General features: G+C 52.1%; 1 protein-coding gene across 1 annotated transcript in view; it reads right to left on the bottom strand.

Annotated features, from left to right (window-relative positions):
* IGDCC3 (immunoglobulin superfamily DCC subclass member 3) overlaps positions 1 to 22,270 on the bottom strand; it is an 87,992-nt gene extending 65,722 nt beyond the window's left edge. Inside the window, exons 1-2 of the mRNA XM_048955944.1 lie at positions 22,026 to 22,270; positions 13,427 to 13,732 (exon numbers count right to left, since the gene is read on the bottom strand). Coding sequence (XP_048811901.1) covers positions 13,427 to 13,732; positions 22,026 to 22,089 — 370 coding nt within the window. The 5' untranslated portion in view covers positions 22,090 to 22,270. The remainder of the gene's footprint in view (positions 1 to 13,426; positions 13,733 to 22,025) is intronic.
* Between the last annotated feature and the right edge of the window lie 1,522 nt (positions 22,271 to 23,792).

Here is a 23,792-nt window from a genome sequence, read left to right as displayed (position 1 = left end):
GTTTTTTATACAGCCAGGGTTTAAGAAACTCATTGAGGAGCTGCAGCTACAAGGCCACTCTGACAGAAACCACAGGGCCCAAGCAAAACCACGTGTACCTTCAAACATCCCAGTGCTGGCCACCTCTGACCTGCATGCGATGCCTTCTCCTGAAGCACAGCTGTAACGCTCCCAGGGCACGAATGCAAAGTGCAGCCTGCATCTCCCAGCACTTCTCACCTGCATCTCAGGGAGGGGCTGCTACAGGGAACGTTAATGAGGAATAGGAAATCCCTGGGCTGCTGAGGTTGTCTCAGAGCATCACACACTGAGGCGTGACCCAGGCACTCCTGCTCTACCTGATGGGACAATCAGCTCCTGCCTCCAATGAAAGCACTGTGATCTCCATTGAGGAAGAGCAACGGATTTGATCCCATAGGAAAAAAGACCAAACGGTCTACTGGCTGTTTTAAGAATTCCCGACCTGAGGAGGACTGGACTGCGGTTCAATTTTATCAGCTGCTCAATAGGTGCGTTTAATGAACTTCATCGCTGCCTGGCTCTCAGCTCAGATGGGGATTAGCATTAAGCTGGGAGAAAACAAAGCCATGTGATGGAAAAACACAACTGAGGGTGGAATGCTATGGGGCCAAACCCATAAAAAAAAAATCCCCAAATATTCCCACGTTATAAAGAAAATCATAAATCCCCCACAGTTCACCTTTCAGCAATCCTCCATTTATTCCCCATTAAAATCTCCCGGTTGTGCAAATTGGATTCAAATGAACGCATTTCCATTTGCAGGAGGAACCTCGACGTCAAGCTGTCAAAATGTCACTCTGTCACTCATGTTTTCATTGCTCCCTGTCACAACAGCGAGGCGTTCCCCTCCCCAGCGGCCTCCTTGGACACAAGGGAATGAGTGGCGGGGGGGGGACGGCTGCTGGAGGGGTGTCTCGTGGGGATGCCATGGTGCAGAAGTGTTGTTTGCCCGTGAATCCAGGCCCACCGGGCCCTTACTGGCATTGGCCGTCAGCCAAGCGCCGCCGGAGCACAAAAAGTCAATTTAGATGGGGATTTTCATTGACTGGCTGCCCCTCGTTCTTCATGTTTTCAGGGCGACTTATTACGAAAGCTGGCACCGGCCATACGCGGAGCTCTCATGTAATGGTTTGACTCCGTTAGCAGCACCCAGGATGGAGACTGAATTATAGCCAGGGTGAAAAATATGTGCTATTAATTGAGGATAATCTACTGTGTGTCAGGGATTACGCTGCTCCTCTCGCCTTCCTTAAAGCCAAGCCCATGGGAAAAGTCTTTAGAAACAGACCAGACCCATAAAATCCCTCTGTTCTAAGGGAAGTTTCTGAAAGCAGGAAAAATCTCCAGAACAAAAGTAAATCCCAAGTAGGGCCAAGATTTACCACTTGAGGCTACAGGGGGAAGGGGAAGCAGCAGTGACATTGCATGTGGGCTGGTTATAGGGCGCAGGAGACGACCAGGGACACAACCCAAAATCCAGGAGACAATACAAAATAAAACTAGGGATCTTTAAGCTCAGATCCCAATTTTTATACACAGCTGCTCTCAGTGCAGAGATGGGAGCTTATCCATGCACGAGAACATCCCATGTTTTATTGATCATACTGAAAAAATACAAAGCACATCTCCTGAATGCCCAAACCATGGGCATGAGGCCGTACCAACCAGAGCCCCAAACCACCCTCAGTTCTGCACTGAGATGTTGCCTTCCAGCTCATGACCCCAAGCCTACGCTGCAAAGACTTGAATGCCATCATCTCACATCCCAGCAGGAAAAGGAAAAAACCACAGAATGAGATTCACAAACCCGTGCTCTAACAAGGAAAGAAACTTCCAGTCCCGAAGCAATTGTCAGTTTCTCACCCTGCAAAGCACACGGGACTGCTGCTACACTTCTGCTTCCATAACACCCAGCAGTGATCAGCGTTAGGCCTTCCTAATGTGTTTCTGAAACAATAGCAATTACAGAGTCGCCCATTCAGATCTAAAGGCTTAGCAGACTACAACTTCCCTCAGGAGGCTACAGACATTTCATTGAAGCAATTATATTTATGTTGCATTAAAGTACTTTCCTTAGAGCCCCACAATCACCTTTATACATAAGAAGCAGAGCAAAAAGGAGGAGCCCTCTCAACCCATCCAACTCCTCCAAGCAGATATTTTTGCCTGCTTAAAGACTGCTAAAACACACATCAGGGTTTCTTGCTGCCTTCTTTTTAATGCTATTATACTCGCTCACCCGTAGCATCTGACATGCAGATTGGAGCCTATTTACATGACAAGGAGCCAAAATGGAAGACACTCATCAGTTTATTCCACTCTCCCAGCTCTTGGAGTCTCATCAAGGAGCCAGTAATGCCTGGCAGTGTTGTGAGACCCCAACTTGAGGTGTTCTGCACCTCTATCAACCTTAGCTCTCATTACGGTGAGATGCTTTCTAGCTTTTTTCTCTTCACTTATCATGCTATGCTAGAAACAGGACTCCAGTGTAGGAGAACAGCCATAGGTCAACAGACAAGCGAAAGGAATTAATAATTTGGTAGGTTTAAAAATCAAAATTAAATATCTGAGTTCAGAACCAGTGTTGTAATTTCGGGAGGGGAGAGATAGCCTGACTCAGAGCGTCTGAACACCAGAAGCTGTCAGCACAGTACAGTACTTATTTTTCTTTTTTCCTCCCCTTTTCCTTCAGGAAGCAAAGCAGTCCTCCAGAGATATTCCACCTATGCATTTCAGAGCATGCAGTCAAAAATCATGTTGTCCCAAAGCCCTGCGATCCAGCAGCTGAAAACCTCTCCCTTCTGAGCGGCTCCAGCTGCTCCCTCCCAGCACCCCTGGGGCTCCTGGTCTGTGCCAGCAGCTAAGATCCAGGGCTGAAAAGACACGTCTTGCAAAGCATACACACTGGGGGAGATCTTAGCACTACTGCTCAGAGCACTAAGGAGGGAACAGCTTCTTTGGCTCAGATCTGGGCTCCCCATCTGCCCTCCCAAGCTCTCTGCGTTGCAGGGCAATAGCTACCGCAGCTCTGCATGCTGGTGCTGCCCAGTTCAGTGGCCCAAAGGCATTGCCAGAGGCTGGAAACCAGCAGCCTGACTTCTGCAGCTAGCAGAGCATCTTGCAGGCATGAAACCCATCTCTGCTGCCTTGCTGGACATTACTCGGAATGCCACGGGCTGGGCTGGCCCCTGGTCGCATTGTCATGTCGCACCCAAGCTGTCCTGGCCTAGGGATGAACTTGTTGCCATGGAGGGAATCAAGGCATGCATCGCGCTGCCGGCACGGCTTGCTTTTTCTTGCTTCGTTCCCATCCTCTCACAGTGCTGGAGCAGCCCAGCAAAAGCCAGCTGAGCAGAAAGCCCGAGAGCTCAGCGCTGCATTTCCCTGCTGCGCACACTGCCTTTCCCCTGGGCTGCCTCCCGCTGGCAGGACACCACAACAGGCGAGAGATGCCAAAGCTTTGAGGCAGGAGCTCTGACCTGTTCAGAACAGGCTTTAAGTGACAGGAGGCAGCTCGCTCCATAAGGAGGTTGTCTCCTGCAATGTCACCCCTGGGCACGGCCAATGCGGTACTGCTGCGGGGATGTTTGTCACAGCAGCAGTATCTTTTAAAACTCCTCTCAGCATTGATTAGCCTCGGTAAAAAACTAAGGGTCTCTCTCATTCATACATTAATGAGTTGCTGAGGTTGGTATCCCTCGTCGCTACGGGCTTTAACAAGGAGGAAAGAAAAGGTGGACTTAAAAATGAAAGCGCCGCTCCTTCCTGAGCAGCGGTTTCAGTGCCTCTGAGATTACAAGGCAGCGCTGCTCTGCGTGTCAGCAAGCCTTGCCAAAATAATGAGCCTGCTTCCGTCCCAAACAGCTCCTGTTGCACTGGAGAAATGAGCAGAAAGGTATTATGGGCTCACACTCACCAGATGGATGTCCTGCTTTGTTCTCCGCTTACAGAAAACCCTACACACACAGTTTGGATTATCTTCATTGTAATTCTAATCACTGCCTCTCTGCAAGGCAAGGAGGGAAGGAGGGATCCTTGCCTCGGTCAGGAGAGCTAATTAAAAGTTGTGAGCCATCCAGGCTCCTTCGCATGCAGGAAGCACTCTTTGGAAGAGCAGGTAATCTCTCATTCTTAGGGGAGCCTCGTTAGCGAAAGAAAAATTAAGCAGGCTTCCCTTGGGCAGGGCGCTGTGCAAGCACGAACCCTGCTTCTCCTGCAGGACCACAGAGGTGCTTCACACGGATGCAAACTATACAGAAAGGTTTGTATGTGGTCCGTGGGTGCACAAACGCCTCTGTATGTATATCCAATGCTACCTTTTCTAAGTAGCTGCCTAGGAGCTGTAATGGGGCTGGACTGCTCCAAGCAGAGGCAAGGCTCCAGCCAGACCCCACCAGCTGGGAGGGGACCAGGAGGATCAGAGCCTCCATCCCCAATTCCAGAGAACAGATGGCTGTCACAGAGGTGCCCAAGGTCAATAGGATGCCATCAGTGGAGCCAGGCTTCCCAAGGCATTACCCACCACACTGCTTTGGCCAAAGCAGTCACACCTGAATCCTTACAGCCAGCTCCCAGGTGCTGTGCTTAAGGTGCAGACAAGTCCTTTGATAGGTGATGGGCAGCCCGCTGCTCTGGGTTTCTGGGGCAGAGCCTGCAGAACCCCAAGTGTGCCCTGGAGCATCTCCTCCACAGCCCCTTCAGCACAAGCCCTGTATCTATCTAAAGACAGATTTTTCCCAATGCTCATAAAATACCTCCAAGCCTTATTACCTATGGGCTCACTTAAGACTCATTATTTTTATATGGACGACTTCTTCTTTCCCCTCCTTATTTTGGAGGGGGATTTTAAGCTGACCTACTTCTCCTCTCTGTGCATCAGGATCATCACAGACAGAGGCAGTCAGGACTTCCCCTGTCACTGCAAAGAACTCAAGATGAAGCAAAACCCTCAACCAAGACTGTCCCACAGCCCTCTGGGAGGAAGGAGGCTTATGGAAAACAAACACCACCAGACCTCACAGATTTCACAGTGAGGTCTTTTCACTCACCTTTCACAACCTTTCACAAACCTTTCACAGTTTTCACAGGTTATGTGAAAACCACAATCCCAAAACGTGCAGGAGCCAAGCCACAGGTTTTCACTGCACGGGACGGTGGCAGGACAAGCACAGGAGATGCTGAGCTGCAGGGAAAACACACAGCAATGGGCAACCACACCAAGAAACAAGTGGAAATAGAACTGCTGCTGTTGCCTGATCCTTGGGGAGTAGCACAAATCTGGTCTTTGCCTCATGGGAATCCAGCTGCCCTGGGGAACTCTCCTGGCAGAAGGATGCTCTGGTTAATGCTCCTACCTTTATGCCCAAAGCAAATCCAAACACAAACAGGATCCGTTTCTACTACCAGAAGGATCTGCAAACTGACTTTAAATGGCACAGCTTAGACATCTGCAAACAGCTTACCCCAAAAAACACATCAACTCTCACCTTTCCTTTTATGTGAAGACTTGGGAGTGGCCAAAGGAACACAAGAAAGATCCCGCTGCCCGCCACAACCATCTCGTTGTGATCCACAATGACTCGATGCGGCAGGATTGCTGCCCCTGCCCTTCCTGGGCACAGCAGGCAGGAAAACACTTGGTTTTCCCTTGATGAATGAGCACAGAAGTATTGATCAAATGCAGCAGAGCACAATGCTGCAGCTCAAGTATGCACACACAGAGTCTTTTCTGCTAGGGCAACACCGCCGCTCATTTACACACCAGCAGCCTAAAACTCTCTCTTTTGTACATCCAAATTGATCCTCACTCTTAATTAGCGCTCTCAGTTGCAGCTAAATTTCATTTGTTTCTTCCAAACGTGGCCTGATCCATTGTCCCTCTCCTCTGACCTGTGAAAATTAGTCATTGAGCTCACTGACAGTGGTAAGTGCGAAATGCAGCATCAAAGGGACATAATGGGGGCCTCAGGACTGACAAAAAACCACCATTAATCAAGGCATGCTCAAGAGGTGCCAACTTACAGAGGCATGCGAGAGGTGCTGGTCTCAGGGAGGAGGGACAGGAGAGGATTCTGCCAGTACACAGAGAACATCTCCGCTCCTGGAGACATCCCAAGGATTCGCCTGCCTGCTCTCTCAGGGATCTCCTCGGTGCGAGGAGTGGGGATGGAGCTCGTCTCACGACATCACTGCTCTGCTCCAGATGCAGCCTGGCCCCTGCTGCTGTCAGGAGTGATGTGTGGGACACCCCATGGGATCACGAGGGGAGCGTCAGCACTTCCTCCTGTGCTTCTAGAGCTGGCACGAGTGCCTGCAGGCTCCCAGAGCTGAACATGGCATCATTCAGACAGGAGAGCCCAGTGCTGAGCCCTTGTGTCATCCCAGGGCTGAGCCAAGGAGAAGCTCAGGCAGCACTGACAGCACAGCAAGGCAAAACCAGGACACAGTCATCACATGGAGAGGGACCCTGCAATACGACTGCAGCTGAGAGGTAAAGCTTCCTTTAGCTGGTAGGGGCAGAGAGACTTTCAATATCAGGAATCCAGAGCTAAGAGGAAAACCTCTGCAAAATTCCAACCTCTGTAGCGGAGCGGCCTGCTGAAACCCTGTCCCGCAAATCCACATCGTTAAACAGACTCAGCAAATCCAAACGACTCTCACTTTCAAGGTCCTGCATTCAGAAGCCCACAATGGAGAACAATGAGGTAGAGAAAAAAACGAGGATCTTGACGCTGCATTCAGAAGGCCATCTGGTCCAGCCGGCGCAGCCAGCGCTGGGAACGGGCAGCGCTGTGAGTTGAGATTTAATCTGAGCCACTTATTGAGTGACCTCAGGCGAATCGTTTGACCTCCTTTTGCCTCAGTCAACCCAACTGTAAAATTGGGTTTAAAGCAAGAACCTCTCTGAAAACCATATGCTGTGCCAAGGAGGAGTGGGAGCAGATCCCCTTCCCAGCAACAGGGCTGTGATGGAGGGTCAAGCCAAAAGTGGAGCAGAAGAGACAGGATCCAGCATCCCAACTGCCGTCTGCTCACTGATTTGTTCCTCCCAGCTTCACACCACGCTGGGGAAGCATGGAGGTCACTGGGGGACTGCCTTTGCTCATGTCACTTCTGCACCCAATGACCTCAAACATCCCAAATCAGGGTCCTCAAATCCCAAACTCATGGCGGGATCAGGGTGAACTACACAGCCCTGAGATGTCTCTACCGACTGCTTCCTACGTCTCTTTATTTATTTGTATTTTGGTCACTTTCAGTAACTGTAAGTCACAGGCACCATCAGAGCTTCGAGGCAAAAGCAGCAGCACATTCCTTTACCTTGCAGATACTTGCTGTTACCCACCAGATTAAGAGCACTGACTGCTATGGTCAAACACCCTGGAAAGTTAATTCCTACTCACAGCCTTGCCAATGAAGGGCAGCAGGAACACAATCCCCTCTCTCACCTGAGCACCAGCACTGCATTGGCCTCTTGGCAGGCTTGCAGTGAAGCAAAGACGCAGATGAAACAATTCCCCAGCTAATGCGGGTCCCCAGCTTGTCCCCAAGGTGCTCAGTGCGCTTTGCAATAGCACCGACATGCACAGGGATTTGCAAAGGGCAAATCACCCCATGTTCAGAGAAACTGAGGCACAGCTGGCTGGGGGGCTGGGCCTTTCTCAGGATAGGAGAATGAAAGCCATACCTGTGGCACCATGCTAACACCCCAGGCAGAGAACTGGGGAGCATCCCCACACTGCAGAGCTGGCAGAATTTCTGTGCTCCGAGAGTTAATTGAGACAAATAACTCAACAGTGCTACCATTAATGAAATTCTTCTGATATATTTCCCCTGAGCTTTCTATAAATGACTAAGTGACATTACTGCCTGCAGTGCAAACCCACTATATGAGAGATAACATTGCTGGAGCGAAGGTTGGCGCATCTACGTCAGAAGCCTTGTGGAGAAGTGTGAGATGATATTTAAATAACTATCACACTGCTACGAAATGAGCAGCCGAGAGAAATATGGCCTTATAATGTGCTCGAGTCTCAGGATGGATTCTGGCTCTTAGATGCAGACACTGAAATGTGGCGGGTGGTTAAGTGATAAACTCTTTTAATCCCCCAAAACGACAAGAATTGCCAGCCGAATCTCCCCGCTCCCCCCCAGTGGCTCCTAAATCTGTGTGTTTGCTTTGCAGCACATGTGGGGCCACAGTGTAGATGTAAGAGGCGGCATCATGTGAGCCAGAGTGTCCTGGAGGCAGCAGGAAGAGCTGCTGAAGGGAAAGAGCCCACTCACCATCATCTCCCTCCCCTGGAAGCCTCTCAGTCTTTTTGCTCCACTCCATTTTATTTTTTCCTTCTCTTTTCCTGTAGCTCCTGTCGGGAATTTTTCCCCCCTGAGAACCACTGCTACACACCCAGAATTTGTGCTGGGTTCACCAAGACCTGTGAGCATGCAGAGCACAGACATCAGGAGGATGGAGGAAGTTCTTCACACAGAGGTGGTAAAGCACTGGAACAGGCTGCCCAAGGAGGCTGTGGATGCCCCATCCCTGGAGGCAATCAAGGCCAGGCTGGATGTGGCTCTGTGCAGCCTGGTCTGCTGGTTGGCAGCCCTGCACACAGCAGGATGATCATTGTGGTCCTTTTCAACCCAGGCCACTCTATGATTCTATGACCAGCCAGAGAAGCACAGCAGGTATCAACATGAAGCCCTTCTGCTCAAACTCAATATTCAGCACCCGATAAGAAAGAGCAATAAATGCAAACACAACTGTGTTTGTGAGTGCAGGAAGCCTGGTATGCAGCAGTGGATGTTAAACTGTGATAAACTGCAAGTGAACAACAGCCAGAAGTTGCTGGGAGGAGCACAACTGTATCTACAAAGCAGCAATGTGACACCAGGACACATTCTTTCCCACCAGCACGTGTCTCACACCCCAGAACAGACCACCACAACAGCATCCCATCCCAGCAGTGAGAACAGCCTCGCACGGTGCAAGCACAGGTGACAGGCAGGGCTCTGCTCACACGGAAGGCACAGAAAATCCCATAGCAAACCCATGTGTTTAAGGTCTCACTTCCCAGACTCAGCCTGCATCCCACAGTGGCACTGCCCAGGAAATACGCTGGTGACAAATTTGGTGCCACCTTATATAAACCTTAATTTTAAATGCTAACTTCATAATGAGTGGAACAAAACTGTGTAAAAACATTTCCCACTCTAAGCCTGGTTTGATCCCCCCAGTATGGCCTTCTTTTGTAATTACATCCCTTTGTGATCTCGCTCTAATGCCTTGTATTGTGACCCATAAAATAATCAGCCCCCTTTGTCTCTCTCTAATCCTTTTAGACTTCCTTCTTGTCTCTACACTCTTATAAATGCTGCCATTATTTGGGCTCAGCAGCTCTTCCCACCACCCCAGAGCCTGGAAAAGGGGCTGCAGGTTAAACCCTGAATGTATTCCGCGCAGAGGAGCTGAACCCATGGGAAGAAGTGGGCTGCTTGGAAAACCCCACAACTCGCAACCTCCTCCCCTCAGCAGCAGCTTAGCAGGGAAAACAACTCGTGAGCATGCATATTCAGCAGACCTCCCTCTCTTTATATTTTGTAAACGGCCTCCAGACCCTCGGCCTGGCAGTCTGTGGGGAGAGCAGGTGACCCCAAGATAGGCTGAGAATGACCAGGGGGATGGAGGAATGGGATACAGGGCTAGATGCAGAAGGGAAGGGGTAAGGGAGCCCTGTGGGCACAGGGGATGCAGGGTGCTAAGATAGGTGATGAGTGGTCCCCGATGGCAAGGCAGAGGAGGAGTGTGGCACTGCCAGCCCAGGTCTGTCCAGAGCTGCTCTCACACCCAAGCTGTCACACACTGGGCCCGTTTCAACAAGCTTCAAGAAATGTCTCCGGATCCAAGTTGCACGATTGACTTACTTTCTCTTTTCTAATCTTTTTTTAATAGCACCAGATCAAACAGTGAAAATTGCTACTCTCAGGCTGGATGCGTGCAGAGCCTGAACCAATACCCAGTTAGATGGTGATTTCCAATTAGTGGTAACTGCTTGTTATTGAGTGATATAATCAATGGGTCTTACTTCACTGGCCGGCCTGTGATTTATGATGATGCAGAGCCAGCTCCATCAAATTACAGCACTGGCAAAAGGGCTGGAAATGCCACGAGACAACATGAGGAAGGCTGAGCTGAGCAAAGGGCAGCAGTGAGAAGAAAAGTGCAATCAATAGGCAGAGCTGTAAGAGAGCCACAGGTGGCTGCGGGTCAGGGAGCTTCCAAAGGAGTGGGTCCAGAGCTCAGGGGGTGTCTTCACCCACAGCCGGGCTCTCCTGGACACCGCTGCCTCAGGAAAACATCAAACTGATATTAATTAAAACAGCACCGAGTCATGAGAAATCATGAAACTGTCATTAGGGAAAAGATCTGTATTCAATAAGCTGATCAGATCATAAAAGCACGCTGCATTCCACCTCTTCAACCTCCACACCAGGCTCTGAACAGGAGCAGAGACACCAACCGAGGGCACTCCAAGCAGTGTGCCAGGCAGAGGGTGGGAATGCCGAGGCTCCTGCCTGGCTCAGCCACGTGTGCACTGCTTGCACAGTCATTCAAAAGGAGGTGACAGCACAAAAATATGAGCAACGTGCTTCACACACAACTTGCCAACCCACAGAACAGACAAGATCTGCTTCCCTCCACTCCGTATCTTTGCTTATTAGGGACAAAATACAGAAATTCCCAAAGACTTCAGGCAATTTCATCAGCCCGTTTGGAGGAGGAAGGTTTTAAGACGTGTTCGCTCCATGGGGAAACTGAGGCAGGGGAGTAATAAGATCCGGGGCGGATGGGACTGACAACACAGGCTGCCCCGTTTCCCACTTCTACACACACCTATCACCGTGGCAGAGTTACAAACTGCAGCACCTCGGTGGTTTACAGCCTGTGCCAAAGCTGTGGTCTCTTCGTCAGGGGATACCTGCCCTCCCAGCGCCAGCAGAGCCGCACGCGCCACGGCTGCGAGCCCCATATTCTTCCACTTAAACTTTGCTTCATGCCAACTGTCAGAGTACATTTGAAACATAAAAATATGATATCCAACCCACATTTCCTGAATGCAAATATGTACATTCCTCCGAGCCAAGAAGATTATATTCCAAGCAATAATACAAAGCCGGGGTCTGTAACGGTGATATGAGACTAACAGCGTGCCTTTGAAGACAGCAGAAAGTGCAGCAGAGCTCTCGAGGGGCTCTGCTCTGTCAGATCCCTTTTATTCCTCAGTAGCACGGCCTTGATCAACTTTCAAGATTTCTGTTTGCAAAAGGTTTCTGTTTCTCCTTTGCTTTTGTGCTCAGATGTCAGGCTCAGAGGGAAGAAGAGATCAGCGCTGGGATGAGGTTTTACTCGCTGGCAGTGTTTACTTTGCTCTGCACAGGGCTGCTCAGCTTTTTTCTTCCAGGCAGCCAGCACCCATGGCTTCAATGCGGTGCTCCCCTAAGATGCAGCTGACAACCCTTTGTTTGATTTGATTATCTGGAGCATGGAAGATCGCTGTTACCCACAGGTAACCACCCTGAGATACAAAGGCTGGAGGGGTCAGCTGGGATCTGCTCTCAGGAGGTAGAAGCGAGCCCTGCGCTGCCATCCATCACACCAGGAGCTGAGTAGGGCAGCAGGTTACACCTGCCCACAGTTTTCCCCAGTCACTCCTGTTATCAGCAGAAGCTGTGGCATCGAGGCCAGGTGCCCTACCACTCTGTGCTGGCCTCAACTCAGAGCCTGAAGACAGAATGGGCTTCTGAGCATCTTCAGCGTGATCCCTTTTTTGTTTTGATTCACACGAAGATGGCTACAAAAGGAAATGCTATTCGGGGACACACAGCACATCACATACATATTGATGCCACAGCCGAGATAACAGTGTTTATTGACGATCTGCTATCCCAAAGGTAATTCCTCTGGCTCTCATGTCTCCTGTTTACAGGTCTGAGAAGTCTGACACTGTTCTTGCACGTCAGCCAGCTCCCAGCTCATAAATGCCAGAGCCATTCACAAAAGCGCTCTGAGGTTTAGCACTGCAAGACTGACAAGTTTTAGATCCAGCTGCTAATCTGGCACGGACCCAAAGCCCTTGGCTCCTGGACAATGTCATTTCTTACACTACTGAAAAGCTAGGTTTGCAGATGGCCACTTCATGCACTTGGGAATTGTTATACACAAGGGCTGAAGTGTTCCCTTGGTGGGCTGCCAGCGGACCCCAGCGCAGCGGGGAGCGGGACGCAGAGCTTCAAAGGGCCCCCCAGGCAGGGGACTGCCATCAGGGGACCCTGGGTCTGGCCCCATACTTTGCCATAGACTTTTCTGCTTTGCACCAAGAAAGCATGGGGTAGCTTGCATATACAATGGAAGTAGTAAGGGGATTGCACACTAAGAATAGCGGTAGCCACCTTCCAAACAAGCTGGAAGACAGTTCAATAACACTTAATCTAACAGATCAGCATTTGGCCAGGTCTCAGGATCTTATCGGATGCCCATGTTCCCAGCTTTACAGAAATTATACTTAGCAGCAACTTCTCATTACAAGCAAAAAGGATAAGCAGCAGTCTGAGAGCAAAGCCATCTACACAAGGACAGAAGCCACAGTGAACAGCTCCTGAGCTCTGCTTCAGTCTCAGGACAGATCCACAACCAGAGCTAGCAAAGGAGGAAAGTCACCAGAATCACAAGGTTGGAAACTACCTGCTGGATCATCCAGTCCAACAGCAGACACCCCAAGAGGAGCACAGCCACTGCAGCATTTCCAGATGCAATGGGCTGGAGTTGCAGCCAGCCCTGTAATTCTTCCTCCCCCACCTTTAAATTTCATTCCCTCGCTGACATTTTCATCTCTCTCCTCCTCCAGGCTCACCCACCAGACTATCTGTCTGGTGTTGTTAGCCTTGCCCCCAAAGGCACTGCCACGCTTGATAGTAAATAAGACCTTGCTGCCTCCACACTGCCTGTCTTAAATAACAAAATGAGAGAAACCATGACCTTCTGAAGGTCTTCGTCTCTGGTTTGGGAAGTACTGCCTGCCAAGCAGAGTCCATCAAGCTGCAAAGCTGACCCTGGTTTCAATCTCCCTGCCGTGGGCTGGCTGCCCCCACCAGCTCAGGGCCCCATTCACCCCTGCCTTGAGCACCTCCAGGGATGGGGCACACACAGCTCTCCGGGCAGCAGTGCCAGGGCCTCACCACCCTCTGAGTAAAGAACTTCCACCTGACACCTAGCCTAAATCTCTGTTCTTTCAGTTTAAAATCATTTCCCCTTGTCCTATCACCATCACACCACGCTTCCCAGCAAAACCAGAGCCCACAGCAGAACCACAGCACGAGGCGCAGGCAGGGCAAAGCCTCTACTTACTCGCTGCCTGGATCTTCGCCTTCCGGCTCACCACCAGCCCATAATGGTTCTGTGCCATGCAGTCGTACTCGCCCTCATCGGAGGAGCCGTCTCCCCTCACCCTCTGGAAGCGGGAGACGTACAGCGAGCCGTTGGCCAACATGAAGGCGTTCTCGCTGTCCACGATCAGGGCGCCGTTCTTGCGCCACGTGATGGTGATGGGCTGGATGCCTTCCACCTGGCAGTAGAGGATCAGGGGCTGCTCCTGCACCGCTATGTCATCGCTGGGCTCCACAACGAACGCCAGCTCAGAGGAGTGACCGAAATCTGAAAAGCGAGGAGAGAGAAGGGCAACACATCAGCAACAAGATGAAGCGACAGTCAACACTAAGGCAGCTAACAGGCCATTAAAATCCAGAAAAATAAGCAACCTTTGGGCATGCTTTGCATCCAAAGGCTTTGCCCTCAAAGTCCCAGGTTCGGTTTCCAAAGGCACATCCACAGACGCAGCCCTCCAAGGCTGAGATAAGTTACTGCAGAATTTGTCCTGACAACAGGCAAACCCCCCCTTCCCATCGCACAGATACACACTCCTTTACTTCTTTTGCCAACTGAACGTTTAAACTCTATGTCTTTGGCCTGTTATGCTTCATTTGGTCCAGCACCCCTTTTTAGGGTGTAATTTGCCATACAACTATGATTAGGCACTACAGAAGGCGACGGAAATAGAGCTGTTGTTTAAAGGTTAGCCCAAAACACACACTGACATGAAAGACCAAGAAACAGGAGTCATATAAATATTTGAAGGGTGTAAACACAGTGATGGAGGCAATTTTTTTAATTTTTTTTAAGGGAAGAGCAATGAAGAAATTCCAGAAGAGCAAGAAAACTGGTATTTCCAAGCACAGGGAAAACCATTCTGGCCGTACTTTTGGTGCAGCTCCCACAGCTCTGCTCTGACACCCAGCTTCCCCCTTCTCCTGGGCTCCTGGGGCCCAATGCCACGGCTTCCTGGAGGACTGCGATGCATGTGGCCAACATCTCCCAGCAGACAAAAGCCATAAAATGGTCTTTGGGATGCCTGCCTCTGGCAGACCCCAGCACGGCCAGGATCCCACCACGAGAAAGGTCCAACTGGGTGGAGAGCAGATCGTTAATGCATGGGAGGAGTAGGAGAGAGCTATCCTAAAAGAAGGGAGAAAAAAAAAAAGAAAAAAAGAAAAAATGCCTGCCTTTTTTTTTGCTCTGCAAACCCAGCGAGATTTTTTTCTTTCTTTCTGCAAATCCCCATTGCTTTCTACAGCAACTTAAATTGGATTACGGGGGATAAACATTGAGTGCAACCTGAGCCAAGGCAGATGGACGGAGCAGACAAAGAAGGCCGGGGTAGTGCAGGCAGGTCAAAGGTACTGCTGTCAAGGTATGAGTGTGTGCAGGGAATGGACAAACTCTACTTAGTGACAGACACCTAAAGCACACACTTTATTAACCCATTAAGTCTTAAAACGTCAGGCTAGCCCCAGCCATCTCAGTGATCTATCGCTCGCCGTGACTGCTCTCTTTACGAGATAGCCTTGGGGTCCTCTCTGCAAGTTACACTGCAGCCAGCACAAAGCCATCAATTACTTTATGAAAATTAAGGAATTGAGATGAATGCTCTGCATTTTTCTGCAAAGTGGACAGAGCCTCATCAGCACCAACCATGCTGGGGCCCCACTCCATGTTATGCAGGATAGGGACCCCCTCCTGCCTCCCCTCTGAGCTTCTGGCTCTCTACAGACTGACCAGGAATTTAGGATTTAACCTAAAAGACAACTGAAAGAAAACAACCAACACAAATCCTAATGAATTAAATGCCCCATCTTCCCCCAGCTCCCCTGTATTCTCAGATAAAACAGCTTATTATTATACGTACAATAAAGGAAGTAAGGAAGAATCAACATAATTACATGCCCTTCCCACAATAGCTGTCATTATAATAACCATCATTAAGGCGTGTGATTGGAGATAATCATGTTTACCTCCATAAACATTCGGTCTGCATCCAAACCACGGGCTGCTCGAGCAGCAGCAGTGAGGGCACTCACAATTAGGACTGGTGGGACACAAAGTGGGGCAGGGACGGCTGCTGGCTGCTCCTGGGGTCTCCTTGGGACTGTGCCTCCAGGGGTGACACAGGACATCGACTGCTTTGTTCCCTACAGATGCCTGACAGCACCAGAAGCGCCCCAAATTCTGGCTCCTGGGATGCTTTTCTGTCCTTGAAGAAATCCCACTGCCACTTTCCTGAGCTTCAGGGCAAGGCAACCAGCTGATGGGATGCATGAGGAGAGGGAAGCCCAGCCCCTCCTTACATCAGACAGATAACAAGTGCTAATATGGGATTAAGGGAAAAGCCAAGCTCCGTCCTTCACCCCAACACCCCATATAAGCTCTGGGACGCTGCCCCATCCAGTGCTGCACAGCATGAGGAACAAGCACGAGAAACCAGCCCACAAACTGCCCAGCCTAGGGCCCATGGGCTGCTGCACAGCTGCTCTGAAGAAAGCAGGGCACAAGACACAGTAGGACCTGGGCACCTTACACGTTTTGTCCTCTTGGAAATATTTCCCTGCATCCACTTGGCTGTAACCACAGTGGGAATTTCCACTCAGTGGGATTAGTCACAAATAGCATGGGTTTCAAGAACTGGGCTCTGAACAGATGAAGCTGAGATCTGGCCTTCCAAATGGGCACTGTGGGACACAAGTCCTCAAATCAGACCCCAGACCTGGGATAAGAGGTGAAGGCAGCAGGATGAGGTACTGGGGACAAGGGGCAGCAGCTCCATTAGCAGCAATATCTGACCAGGCAGCAGCGAGGCACAGAAATGATGGAAAGGAAGCAAATGATGCTCTGAACATGCATGGAAACAGCAAAAGTGCAACTAATTGTGAGAGAAGAAATCACTGAGGTCATATGTGTTCCCTATAGAGTCTAAAAGCCCCAGCCACGGGCTGAGTACCAAACCTGCCCATCCCACACGGCATCCCAGGCCCCAGCCCTGCAGCATTATGCTCTGCAGTGCCTCTCCTGCAAGCAGGCACGGGGCTGGAGGTGAGGAGATCACCCATCAGAGCCCCAGCCCTTTGCTGGGCAACCTCCTTCTCTCCTACAGAAGGATGAAGGGAGGAAGCCTTATCAGCTCTGACATAAAGGCCACGAGAAAATTATTGGAACCCTCACCCTACAAGTCTGCCTTTGAGAAACATTTACCATCTCCCTGAGCTACACAATATGAGACGATATGTGCAAATATTTAACAAAAACTACTTCCCCTATTGATCAAGCAGACAGGCATACTCAGAGAAACCAATTAGCACTTGTGCTTTTGAACCAAGAGATTTATTTAGTGCTGAGAGAAAGAACTTGGAATTAATGGGAAGCTTAAAAGACACTTTGAAGTATATTTAAAAAAAAAAAAAAGTTTAATTATTTTTCACTTGACACTGTGATTCATGCTCAAGGCTTCAAAAGGACTCGCTCATATCTGAGTATTGTCCTTTTCCATTTGGGAAACGTGGCGTTGGCTTTCTGTCCTGTTCTTTGGAAAGGTACAGCATCCCACCAAGAAAGCCAATCCCATAGAATAGAGTGATAGAATGGCCTGGGTTGCAAAGGACCACAATGCTCATCCACTTCCAACCCCCTGCTATGTGCAGGGCTGCCAACCAGCAGACCAGGCTGCCCAGAGCCACATCCAGCCTGGCCTTGAATGCCTCCAGGACAGGGCATCCACAGCCTCCCTGGGCAACCTGTTCAGTGCCTCACCACCCCTGTGTGAAAAATTCCTCCTATTCCTATCAGGAATGCCAATCCCAAAGGCTCAGCTCCCAACATCCTGGGGCAGGATCCCTGCATTGCCCATGGTCACGGATGGGGCCTGGGCAACCCAACGTGGTGAGGGCAATCAGCCCACTGCAGTGGGACTGGGCGATCTTTAAGGTCCCTTCCAACACATCCACTCCACGACCCTACAATTCGCCCCGGTGCACCGACCTGCCCTGCACCCAGCCCTGTCCCAGCAGCACATCCTTGTGTGAGCAGAAAGCTCTCGTGTGCCCTCCCCTGATTTACTGTGTTTGTTCCCAATGCAACGCAGCATAAATCAGCAGCGCCCCACCAGCAGCCATCACCAAGGTTATGCTCTGGTCCTGCTTCAATACAGCCAAAAGAAAGCATCCCCACTCACGAGCAGAGATGTGGGGCTGTGGGTTGGTGTTAGGACAAAGCACATGGGAGCAGGGCAGGTTGGGATGGCCCAACAAAATACAGCTCCTGCTTACTGTTGGTGCTTTTATTTTTAAGCACTCCTGCAAATGCAAAAAGGTGGAGGGAGCAGCTCTCCACAGCTGAAAGGCGTTCTCCTGCAGATTAAAACAGGTTTCAGCTGATGAAATTGGCAACCTAAAAACCCAGCTGGTGCCCCTTAAATCTCCTCCAGGCTGACCCAGACACTAACGAGAAAAGCACTACACTGCAGTAAAGTGCAAATTGGCTCTTTAGGGCATCCAGAAAAAATTTACATGCAAAGAAGAGGAGAATAGGCTGCAGCATGCCCCACGTCTTGCTGGCAGTAAAGTTTACTAGCTCAGAATTTTTCATTCCCTTTCCTTTTGGACAGAGGCTACGCAAAGCGATTTCTCCGTCAGGTACCCACTTGCTATGGGACTGCAGGAGGCTCTGTGGGGATAACAGGAGATCTTGGCTACCTGATGCCAAGTTCAGCCACGCAGCCAGCAGCTCCGCCCTGGGTTTCATCCAGGGAAGGCAAACCCCACTCAGAGAGGCACAGAAACGGCTCCAAATAATTTTCAGATGTTTGAGACCAGATCGGGCCAATCCCAGGAGGCTGCTTGTTAAGCACAGAGTGGAGGCAGGAAGCATTCCCAGCACAAAGGGCCCTTCCAGGACACGCTCCATGAGCCCTAAAGAAAGGGCACAGCCTGGCAGTGGAGCTGGAAAGGGCAAAGACCCTTTTCATGCTAACAGCTCTACCCACAGGAAGGAACCCCGAGCACACAGCAGCCCCATGCTGTTATCCGTTCCCCACGTGGTCAGCAGCCCCAACCTGATCTCACCTCTCATACAAACACAGAATGACCAGGGAGAGAAAGGATGAATGCGGAGCTGGGCTCGGCATGGCCACAGGCACCCCGACATCACCGGGTCCCATCGCATCGCCCTGAAATTTGTGTGCAGTGCTGGTGGGCAGGAGCACGCAATGCACAGGGAGAGGCAAGGTCCTTCTGGAGGCACAGAGCTTTCTGCACGTGTTAAACACTATGAAAGCCTTCACCACAGCGCATTCTCAGGAAGCACCCCATTCCCAACTCCCTCCTTTCGCTTCCCTCCCCCTCTGCTCCATCACCTCCCACCCCACAGCTCTGAAATTTGGGATGGAGGGAAACACCACCTCAGCCATCTCAATGCACAGCTGAGCATCGCAGTACTCCCTTAGGTCCAAAAGCAGAGTGAAACCCAACCACTTCTCTCCTGTTTTGTGCACTCTCAGGTTCCAGCAGCAAAGCTCCTCATACAGAAACATCCCCCACGTGCAAAAAGCCAGAAAGGCAGCAAATCCTCCACTCTGGCTTTAAGTTACCAGCACAGGAGCACACTGGCTGATAAGTGAGCGGGCTCCTCTTGATGCAGAAGCAAGGCAGAGCAGCATGCTGTGCACTTTGCCAACGTGCCTCCCTCTTCTCTTAAAGTGCGATTATTGACATGTTTGCCTCCTTAAACCATTGGTTTTATGTGCTTGCCAATGGCTCCTGAACACGTGCAAACAATTATTTTTATTTTCTTGCAAAACCAAAATGTTGCATATTCTTTTGGATAAACCAAGCTCGGGTAGGTTTTCATGAGCCCCGCTCCATAATTTATTAGTTTCTAAACTCTGTAAAACTAAAAGCTCCAGTAAAGTTCAAATAAGTTTGTGATTTCAAAGTAATTTTGAGCAGACCGTTTGTGTTCCTGCCCAGCACTATTCAGCTGATTTCAGTGGGAATTCTTCATCTGCACAGGGGGGCTCTGGCATTGTTCTGTTAGATCAAATAAAAGGACAATATCCAGGGTCAGAAGCCCAGGAGCGCAAAGCACGAGGAAATGATGGTGGGGGAAGGGGACACAGGAGAAGCATCTCCTGCTGGCTATGGAATGGAACCGCTGGGGCAGTGCGTGGCTTTGGGGCCACATCAACACTGGCAGCAGCTTTGTGTGATAGCCACTGCCCCACGTCACACTGCCATCAGAACCAGCACAAGGTCCCCGCACGGCTTTGCTGCCCCAGCGTTACACACAAAAGTGTTCCTGTTGGAAAGTGGGATGGGAGGAGATGGGGCTGTGAGCCCCAGGTTTGGGCTGCAGGGGGTCAATGCTCAGCACTGTGTGTGCTGTGAAATGGGGTTCTGCAGAGCAAGAAATCACAGGGAGAAAAGCTCAAGCAGAGGGAAAGGAAGTAGGAGGCTTTCTCATGTACACACACGTCGGGGGAAAGGTGTTGCAGCTCTCTGCTGGGCTGCTCTGCACTGCCTGCACAGGGGTGCAGCAGCCAAAACTGGGATCGAGCAAAGAGGCAGGGACCCAGGCTGCAACTTCGGATACTCTGCCACCATCCACTCCTAACGAGAGCAGGAGCTCGCAATGTGCATGACAAGTAACAAGGCAAAGAGCCACCCGATCAGTGCAGCATTTCCAGCTCCCTGTGCTGGGGGTGGCAGGGTGGAGTGGGGGCACCAACCTGCCCTGCAGCCCCATCCTTCAGCTGGCTCTCAAATCCCCCAAAGGAAGCTCAGTATGGGTGGCACCAGCAGACACAAGCCCTACCTACACTGGTCCCAAACGCAGCACCGGTCCCAGTGACACACACAGTCCCCCAGACCGCCCTGCTCTGGGGAAAGCAGCAGCCCTGTGCCCAGAGCTTCTCCTGTTGTACCCCTCAAGAGAAACAAAACTCAAACGCGGGCTCGAATTTCATCCACTGTCTTTGAGTGGTACTGAGGAAATGATACCAGATACCCTCTTAGATATATTGAGAAAAAATTGTGTATTGTGTTACACCAATTTAGCAGAAGGAAGTCCTTTCTCACATCAAAAACCAAAAACACAAAGCCACGCAGAGCAGGACTTAGTGAAAGCTTACGGCTTCAATAATTCAGAAGTTAAGCCTACTTAAATATAAATGACGATGCTTAATTCCGAGGCTGCTACTGAGCACAGCCCTAGTATCCTATGCCTGCCTCTGAATGCTGGGCTCAGCAAGAAAGAAAAAAGCTGCCCACCAACCAAAACAAAGAGCTCCAGGAAATTAAGGGGGAGAAAAGAAAGAAAAAAAGAAGAAGCAAAAAGAGTCCCAGTGCTGAGCGCATCCAACGCGCTGCGTTTGAGCCGCGCGAACGGCAGCCAAGCGGGCGGGAAGGGCGAAGCACACCGGCCAGCACCTGCGCTCATCGTCCCCATCCGTCCCTTCTGCCCCGGCCGCAGGAGGCTGTTCGGGACGCAGCCGTACCTCACTGCTAAACACAGCGAGGGTGGGGGGAAAACTCAGCGCTGCAAAACTTCTCACGCAGAGCCAAGCGTCCGTGTTGGTCCTTTACAACCGGACAGCGCGCAGCCCAGGGGCTGCCCGACCGAACCGCAACAGAACGCAACACGGGACAAGGAGACAGCGGCAGGCAAAGAACCGGGCAAACCCAGCTCAGTAAGGTGTTGCTTTCAACGATTCTCTCCTTTTCTCAACCCCTTAAAAAAGAGGTACATTGGCAGCCAACCCCAGCAGTGCGGCAGGACCCATGCCTTCACATCCCCTCGCATCCCCCGCAGGTTGCTCCCGTTTCCCAGCACAAACCGCTGCGAACCACGTGGCGAAGTCTGCGCCGGGAACAGCCCGCAGCCCATCTCAGGACGCCCCGCATCGCAAGCCAATCTCCCGCACCCTCCGCTCCCTCTGCCCGCACCGGGCTGTCTCAAGCAGTTTCCGCATTGCTTTACGCGGCTGCTGAGCAGAAGGAGGGCACGGGAGGCACGGCAAGCACCGCGCGGCAGCACCGCTCCGCAGCAGCGCGGCACAGCGCGAGCCCCGCGTCGTGTCAGCGGGAAGCGTCCCGTGCGCTGCGTGCAGGCAGCTCTGCACGGTGCACGGGCTGCACGCCGAGCCGGGGAAGCACGGGCACGGCACCGCGGGGTTCAGATCGGCGCGTGCCGCTCTTACAGCCGCCGAAGCACACCTCGGTCTCATGCCTGCAGCCGCGGCTTCGGCCGGGCGCAGCGCTCAATGTGGCCGGGCCCCCAGCGGGTCGGGGGCCGCTCCGTCCGGCAGCCCCGAAATCTCAGCCCCACGGCCCCGTCCTTCCATCCCACGTACGGACGGTACCGCGGGCGGCTCCGGGCCCCGCTCAGCCCAACGGGAGCCCGACGGAGCGGCGGTGGCCGCAGGCGGGGAAGGGACCGGGAGAGGCGGGGGGTCCCAGAACGGAGCGCGGAGCGGGGGCTGAGCCCATTCAATGAAGGGGGGTGAGGAACCGACCGACGGACAGAAAGCGGCGACGGCTGCAGGTCCCGCCGCTCCCCACGCCCTTACCTCCGCAGCAGAGCAGCAGCAGCCCCAGCAGGCGGGCGGGCAGCGCGGAGCCCCGCGGGGCCATGGCATCCCGGGCGGACGGCTCGGCTCCCCGCGCCCCACCGAGAGGGAGCGGCCCAGGAGGGAGAGGAGAGAGACGAGAGCCACCCTCCAGTGGAGAGAAGAAAGAGAGAAAGAAAAACTAAAAAAAAAAAAAAAAGAACACCAAACAACCGAAAACGGGGGTGAAGAAAGCAAAAAGCGGATTTCAGCGCAGCTCCCCTCCGAGCGAGCACGCCGCCGCGCCGGGCGGGCGGGGGGCGGTGCTGAGGGAGCGGGGCCGGCGGGGGCGGGCAGCGACTTGCGCCATCTTGCGTGTCCGCCCGCCGCGCCGCGCTGCGCTCCGTCAGGGGCCGCGCGCCTATCGCGTGGGCGCCGCGCCGTCCCTCGGGGCTGTGCTTTGCCGGTGTTCCCTCAGCAGAGCCGCCTCGGGGGTCTCCCACCGCCGTTCTCCTGTGAGGGTCTTCTTCGCCCGAGCTGCCCCGTGGATCACCGCCGAGGCATCTGTCCTCTCCGGTCTCCCTTCGCTACTGCTCGGTCTCTTCGCCGCAGCTGCCTCACGGCTTTCCTCTGAGCGGCATTCCCTCATGATGTCCTCTCACCGTCTTCCCCTCCCTGGTCTCCTGACTGCTCTCCCCTCGCCGCTGTTCCCCCACAGGTGGCGGTTGGCTGGGGCAGCCCATGCGATCAGTAGAATCACAAGGTTGAAAACGACCTGTCTGATCATCTAGTCCAACCGTCTTCTCGTTACCGTTGCTACCACAGAGTAAACCATAGGGCTTAGGGGATGTAGGGGGTGTTCTCATCGTGGCTGCCTCAGGCCTGGCCCCTCGCTGCGCCCGTCGGTGCTCAGTCCCTGTGTTGGAAATGGTGCCCAGGCCTGCAGCACACGGTGAGCTCAAAGCTCTCAGCCCCACGGCTGCAGTGCTTCCCAGTGAGTGCCTCAGCTGTGCCCGCACCTGGGAGCTGCCTCTTACCCGCCTACAGGGATGATAACAACAAACCTGGCGTTAAACTGGGCTGCAAAGAGAAAAGGTGCTGTTGAGATGGAGCAGCTTCAGACTGCTCTGTTGTGGGTTTCATTCTCAGGCTATCTTGGAAACCCAAACTGCCCACTGAGTTGGTTGTCAGTGCCTGGAAATGCATCTGCAGAGAGCGGGGCAGTGGGGTTGCAGGGTGGCAGCTGGGAAGAGATCCCAAATCTGGGGAGGCACAGAGGACAGGCATGACAAAGAAGCAGCTTGGCTTGTCCCAGCCCAGCGCTCCTTGTTCTAAGTCACCATGATGTGACTTAGCTGGGTGAGTCATACAGCCATACTGCCTTTGAAGGTGCTCTTGTATTCGATGAACAACCCAGCGAGGAAGGACTCAGCAGGGGATGAGGTGCCCAAATCCTACAGCAGCCTGAAGATAACGTCCCAGCTTATGTCATGAAATGAGGTAACAACGCTGCCCAGCTCTCAGCCCTAATGCCAGAACAGTACCTTGCTAACACAGAATCACAGAATGGTAGGGGTTGGAAGGGACCTCCAGAGATCACCGAGTCCAACCCCCCTGCCAAAGCAGGTTCCCTACAGTAGGTCGCACAGGTAGGCATCCAGGCAGTCTTGAACATCTCCAGAGAAGGAGACTCCACCACCTCCCTGGGCAGACTGTTCCAGTGCTACCAGTCCTTCCACTGGTGCTGCCCAATACTCTGCCCCTCTCTGCAACCACAACTTCTTCACA

The sequence above is a fragment of the Lagopus muta genome, chromosome 10 (assembly GCF_023343835.1).
Source record: "Lagopus muta isolate bLagMut1 chromosome 10, bLagMut1 primary, whole genome shotgun sequence".
NCBI lineage: Eukaryota > Metazoa > Chordata > Aves > Galliformes > Phasianidae > Lagopus > Lagopus muta.
This window is presented reverse-complemented; position numbering and strand designations above follow the sequence as displayed.